The 7,112-nt window shown below is 42.9% G+C and overlaps 1 protein-coding gene across 1 annotated transcript in view; it reads right to left on the reverse strand.

Annotated features, from left to right (window-relative positions):
• The window catches only part of HGFAC (HGF activator), a gene marked incomplete at its 5' end in the record, with an annotated part of 44,579 nt that extends 38,684 nt beyond the window's left edge, over positions 1 to 5,895 (reverse strand). The window contains 3 exons of the mRNA XM_084267031.1: positions 2,349 to 2,445; positions 4,248 to 4,302; positions 5,830 to 5,895. Of these exons, the coding sequence (XP_084123157.1) occupies positions 2,349 to 2,445; positions 4,248 to 4,302; positions 5,830 to 5,895 (218 nt within the window). The remainder of the gene's footprint in view (positions 1 to 2,348; positions 2,446 to 4,247; positions 4,303 to 5,829) is intronic.
• Positions 5,896 to 7,112: the final 1,217 nt, after the last annotated feature.

Consider the following 7,112-nt stretch of genomic DNA (forward strand, 5'->3'; position numbering starts at 1 on the left):
CTCTTCTCTCCAGGAATGGCATAAATTCTCCAGCTTGTAATCCAGCTGGCTAAAAATCCCTCCTTTTTGTTCTTTTCAGTCTGTGGCCAAAGTATGAAAACTTTCTGCTTCCAGAGAAGATTGTAAGATTATGTCCTTCCTACACAGACCAAAGCCTGCCCTTGCAACCTGACACAGTGAGGACCCACACATACAGCACTCAAATGCAGGACAAGGCTTCTCCAGGGTAGGAGTCAACACCTTCCAACTCAAAGCCAAGATCCAAGCCAAAATTTAATCCCATTGTTCTCTTGAGCAGGATCTCAGGAGAACCCACCATGGGTTGCTGCATCCCCACAGCCACAGCTTGGCTGCAATTTGGATGACCCATCCCATTTACTCTCATGGTTATTCATTTCACTCTCATTTTGTCTGTCCCCCAGTTTTGTCTTTCTGGAGATACTGATAAACTTCAGCAACAGTTCCAGCTAATTTTTTTTCTTCAAAACAAAAGGAAAATTTACATAGTATCTTTAGTATCTGGTAAGAGGCTTCTAAATAAGAATTTTTCTACGAAAACAGATTATAATTAAAGGGAAATGCAATACAGGATGCTGCTAAAGGAAATTTGTTATTTGAATGCTGACATTACTTTGTCTTATTTTCAATAAACATTTATACACAACTTGTTTGTTGCTCTTAGAGAAAGTAGGGAAAGGTTTCTGCAGTCAGGACTCTGATTTATGTTGAAACATTTGATGTGACAAACATACAAGGTCATGCTTGATTGCCTTGCCACATTTAGCCCTTTGAATCAACACAGCAGCTTTCATAAATGAGATGTCCAGCTCTGTATTAGGATAGACACTGATGTTAAATGCTTTCTGCAGGAGGACTATCTTTTTATTAAACTTCATATAATGGGTTAGCACACAATATCTGTGTCATATGTGGTATAAGAAAACATAATAAAATTAAAGAAAACTGGAGCAGGCTTTGGCTCACACTATAAAGTTGTGTCTGTAGTCCTGTCTTTGTATGACTTGAGGATTAAGGACATGGACTCATTAAGTGCATAATCCAACACTCTTCCTGATCTGATCAACTTGTATTTTCCTCCACAGAGGCAGGTTGCATCCAGCCTCCCATCATCTCCATCCTTACAGGCAGCTTGTGGGCAGGGAGGAGCAGAAGGGACACAAACCTTGCCTTGCCTGCTGCCTGCCAGGTCCCCTGGGATCAGCTGTTCAGCATCAGTCTGGCACATGCTCATTAAAGCTTTTCTGTTTGGGTTCTATCTTGATGTTGGGGAAATTCAGAAATAGTCTTCTCATTTGAATCTCTAAGTCTGTTTGTGCAAGAAGGCATGTTTTGTGTTGCTTACATTACACTGGCACTTACACCTAAACCTGATGTGCCATCAGAAAGATGATACAGATTATGAAAAAGTTAGACAGGTGTAAAAAAAATGAGAGTTCTGTCCTGCATGGGTGAGTAAATTAAGCTATAAAATATTATTTCCACCCTGAAAACAGGCTAGCATGTGCTTTTCACATAGCTCATCTGGGCATGTGTTTTTACATTACTGCTACCCATATATGCCCTGCTTTGTTGCCTTTGATTTCTATTAATATATGCCCACCGGATAGGTTCATCTACAAAGTTAGACATGATTAACCCCAGCAGGGTTCCCTCCTGACTGCCCCTACCTCAAAACAAATAATGAATACTTCTAACAACTTACACATATGTAAAAGAATAACCTTTGCCCCAAATAAGGAGATCTGTCCTTAAACACACTAGCAGAAAATATCATTACTCAACAAGAGTAACGGGAGTAATATCTTGCCTCTTAATACAAAAGGAGCCTGGTGCCAGTGTGGATAGAAATTAGAGATAGAAAGTGGGGGAAAGAAAGAAAAAACCCTCAAACTTTGCTCAACAGTCAGATGGTCTCTGCTGCAGTACAAGTACAGCCCACAGAAATCAAACCATTGCTTAACCAAGCATCATCTCTCACAGGTGTCTGTGTCTCTCCTGTCTCCCAGCAGAAGGTTTCTACCAGCTCGCTCCATCTGTCCTGCCCTTTCTGTACAAGCTCTTGCCACTCCTATAAGTTGCAATTCCAATGTGAAGGCTAAGGAAGAAACTTTTCTGCTGTTCCAGAGCTTTCTGTGGCTCTGGAGACCCCAAGCACATGCTCCCTCCCATCTGAACATGAGTCTTGACCTGAAGGCCATGCCTACCAGCAGAACTGCTTGGGCACAATATCAAGCTGAAATTAATTATTCTAAAAACAAGATTACAGCACTAAAAATATGACATTTACACTTGAATGCTGTCTTAATTTATGAGCAATGTTAACTTACCATTTCTTTCTGGAAAATACATTTGATAAACACGAGTGATAGAACCTTCCACCGTACCGGAAAGGAAATTTGCATAAATTTCCATCCTCCGTAAACACTGAAATACAAGAGTAACAAAATAAAACCTCATCATGCAGCTGAAATCCAGCCCGCAGGTATATGTATTATATGATATTATGAAGATAGATATCTCCAAAGTTTTTCAGCTGTACTCTGGGCTCTGTGTCTACAACTTCTAGTGCACAAGAAGAGCCATAAAACCCTACACAATGACTGAATCAACAAAGATTCATAGGCTCTGTGGTAGAATAAAGATCTTGGATCATTTCAGTTGAAAATATATTGCAATATCTGGTACAGCAAATGCCAATTATATTCATTAATTGCAATTATCATTTCTAATTATGTAGCATTGTAATAGCACGTTAAATTGATTTCTGAAGTAGTATCCTTTCAGGCTCTATATCACATTGTAACATCTGTTTAAAACAATTAAGGCACCAGACAGCACAGACTGAAATAGAAACAGTCAGGAGAAGGAAGGTTTTAAAGGTTGGGGGAAGACAGAAAACTTTGATTATACCACCTTCCACTTGGCATAAGCAGAGTCCTTACAAGTGGGGAGAAAGTGATGGGACTGGTGTCTCAAAAGGGCAAGTTTTACATTCACCATGTCACTGATGGGAGCCTAAGGAAGGGTGGTGGGAGTCTGGCAGAAAAACCTTCTTCAAGATGAGTCTTGAGAATGAAAGAGACTGAACATAAAGGCAATGAAAAACTCTCAGAGCATTTTTAGCCACTAAACTAAAAACAGTTTTGAGAGCTGGGAGGGTGAATGAGAAGCCAGCCACTGCCATAGGAGAGAAATGGGGCATACACCCATCTGGCAGCACAGCACATTCCCATTTCTTGGTGACAGTGTACAACTGATTGCTCCCTGTCCTGAGCTTACTCCCTTCCACAATGTCTGGGGCTCCTGCACACCCCTACAATATCTGTTAACTCTCACAAGCCCAGTCTCATCATCTCAAAGAGTGGCTGAGCCCAATTATTAGCATTCTGGAAAAAAACCAATCTGTCCCTGTGGTCCAAACCCTTCCTAACCTGTTAAAATTATGGTTACTCCATTTGCCCTGACTATTCTTTTATCTGTCCACGTGAAGTAGCTACTGCCAGCCCCTCTGCTATCCTGGTTCCAAGCCTGGTATTCATTCCCTGAACTGGGCAAACGTTTGGATATTCAACTTCTCTGTTCTCAGCTATAAGCAGTTAAGAGAGTTGTGAAAATACATCCATTCAGAAGACATATTGCATCCCACGGGCCATTAAAGACTGCTCTAAGCTATAAAGGCACCACTAATGGCCCGATTCATGTAATCCCTAACAGGGAAAGTGCAGGACAACAAAAGCTTTACAAATGGAAGTCTGCGATGCCTGCTCACAGCCAGGATGTCTGATTGTTTAGGTGCCATCAAAATAAATGCAGGCCAGCAAAATCCCTTCTTCCACAGGGAGATCAAGGGCTGTGGCAGAAATTGAACCTATATACACAAAGAGCATACATACTTGAAAGTCACAGGGCAGATGCCACTCTGATTAAAATAAAGGGAGTTGCACATCTACAGCCACACTGTGTTATGAGTGAATATAAACTACTCCAGCTCAGACAAACTAAAACCCCATCAAGAACCTTCCCATTAATCTGCACCCGAAGGAAAATTACCGGAGTTTCCTGAGCTCATCCCAAATTCCCCTCTACATGAAATTAATATTGGCATAACCATCCCATAATCCTTATTCATGTTGAAACAAAGACAGGTTTACTGTGGACTTGCACAGCATGGATACACAGGCAGATCGTTATTACTGTCATGAAACCTATTGGGTTTGACTTTGTACCTTGTGGGCGAGGGAACGCATGTTTTGAGCCTCTTCCTGCCCCAGATTTGTAGTGCTACAAAGAGAAGAAAAAAAATGTGGATTGGAGACAAATTCACTCTGGGAACCATCCATAGAGACAAACAGGCTTTCCGGGGTGCCCTGAAATTGTGCTTCTCCCAGTGCTTCTGCAAAGATCTCAATATTTCAGTGTGATTTTTGCAGGGGCACAGCCTGGTGAAAGAAGGTAGATCAACACTGGGCTCATGAAACATCTCTGTTACATCAGGAAAACCCAGTGCAGCATAAAAAAGGCCAAATCTCTGCTCCATTATATCTTCTTATTGCCAAGGAACACAGCTCCTGTTTCTCATGGCAGGAAGCATATATGCATTCTGGGGCACGTTCACAATTACAAATAATAGCCCAGCAGTTGACTTTTCCTGCCATTTAGCCATATTATCCCCAGGGCTTTAGTTAAAAGAGCAACCTCTACTTTATTTGGGTTCGCTGATCAGCAAGCAAAGAGCGCTAGGCTGAGCCACAGGAAATAATAAAAAATGGTAACACACATAAAATGCTGCTGCCACCAAAGGTGCTGACAGCTGAACTGTAGCAAAATCGAAATATCACAAAAGCAGTCAAGGAAGCAGCACATCACGAATGTAGAACTGGAGAGGGGACATATAATAAGCAAGGGAAGAGACAAAGCTGTTGCTAAGATATATAAGTGAGGGCTTGAACAGTTCTGAGGCAGAAACAGTTTTTGTACTTCACACTGGCTGTGCCAGCACCAAGCAGTCTTCGGGGGCTTCAGCCAGGACTGACCTTTTCCCAGGCACCATGAATGTTCCTCTGTTCCCACCTGCAAGGTCTAAGTGGAAGTTTCTGCTCCTCACTTGGATAGTTAGGATTATAGCAGCAGTTAAGGATATTTGAGCTGGTCATCATTTACGTACATTTGAGCTAGTTTCAATCTAGCTAGTGAAATAAAGTTAATCATATAGCCACACAACTGGGGCTGCCAGTGCATGGCAGATGCTAGGCCGTGGTGAGATTTAAAGGAACTAGCAAAGCCAAACAGTGACAGCCACACTCAGCACTGCTGCGGTTGCTTTATGCACATACCCAAAAAAACAAGGCACAAAGCACACAATGAAAGTACTGAAAGGCATGGCATGAAAACAGGGAGAGGTTTGAAGGGAAAGAAATGGTTACCTAAGCTGGCACATTCAGTTACCAGCGAAGCCTGGTGGGGTAGCACTCCCCTTCCATGCCACTGCAGGTACCAGCTTGTGCCAACACAGTTGAGATGCATTTTCAAAGGATTTCAGTTTTTCTGGTCCTTTCTCCCCTCCCATTCTTCCTCCCTAGCAGGACACAGATGTAAACAATTTCTCCAAACGGGAACCAGCTGCCCTACAGGTCCCCCTGCTTAGTCAGCACTGCGTGAGCCTTCATCTAGCAAATCTCTTGTTTTTCATTTGAAGTGCCCTTTCTTGGGTCCGGTCAGTGGCTTCCCTCATCCAACCCCAAGGCAGCGTTGTCCTGCCAGCCAGCAGGTAGGTGATCCATCACTCCAAAACAGAAGAATCAGACTTACCATCCTTGCACAGTCACTGCTCAAAGTCAGAGCCAAGACAACAGTGAAAAGAGCACAGACTTTCATCTTTGCTCTCCTCTCATGAAGGTTTTGCCTGACAGGGGGAAACTTCCAGGGCTGGGCTGAAGCAGGAGGGTGAATCAGCAACAACCTTTCGCAAGGGACTGTGATTTGCTTGACTTCAGGGTATTTTAGTTTTCTATGTAAGCAGAGCCATTATCGTTGTTAATCATTAATGTCTTTGTGGGTAGATGGGAATGCCATGTAGTGAGATACTCTCCTCAAACCACAGTGAGTGAAGAGTTTGCAAAGTGCCTGACCCTCAGAGATGATCACAGGTGTACTCAGCAAGCATTTAAGAGCACCCCCAGAGGAGCTGATCCAATGATGTTTGTAATCAGAGATGATTTATCATCCAGAAGTTTCCCATCTCTTTTCCTTCAGGAGCTAATTAAAAGCATGGCATAACAATAACAAGGAGCTCCAAGCCCACTCAGGAGATGGCACTGTATTGCAAAATACAGACCAGATCAATGCTGATATCAGAAACAAGAATTACTCATTAACAGATGGTTACCTGCCCAGCAGTGACTTACAAAAGCAGCCTTTCAGTAAGAGACTGGGAAAATTAAAGAGGAAGAAAATAGGCATTACTCTGACAAAATATTTAGTGTACCAAAAAGCTTCTCTGCAGCAGCCTGAGCAAACCCATCTGTGTGTTGTGTGTGCTTGGCTGGGGCAGTTCCAGCGCAGAAGCATTTCTAATAGGGATGCAGAGGTATTGCTATAACTGAGATTTCACCAGTGGAGTCTATTTCAACCCCACCTTGCCCCACAACCAAAATCCACAGGTTTGGCTGGTATACAGCTGTGTCTATGCTTGAGGCTTTTGCCAGCCATGTTCTGTCAATCAGGGACCACACCTCCTCACACCCAAAATCCCCAGAGCCACAACAACAGACAGAACACTGTAGTCCTTGCTTAAGTTGTGCTCTACCCTTTAAGGTTTCGCCAGCAGAGCTACGTAAAGGATATGATTTTGTTGTTTCTAAACCCAACAAGACCCCAGTAGGGCCCCAGCATGCAGGGGAGTTACACCAGTATAAGTTTGCCATGATGGTTCATGAAGTCAGAGGGGACTTCTGCTGGCTCTGCTACCACACCTCTGAGTCTATCATCACAGCCTCTGAGTCTATCATCACAGCAACAGCCCCTTTTAATACAATCATGCATATAGAGGTTTATGGACAAAACTTTCTAATCATGGCTTTGGAACAATGGGA

The sequence above is a fragment of the Gallinula chloropus genome (genome assembly GCF_964237585.1).
Source record: "Gallinula chloropus genome assembly, chromosome: 7".
Lineage (NCBI taxonomy): Eukaryota > Metazoa > Chordata > Aves > Gruiformes > Rallidae > Gallinula > Gallinula chloropus.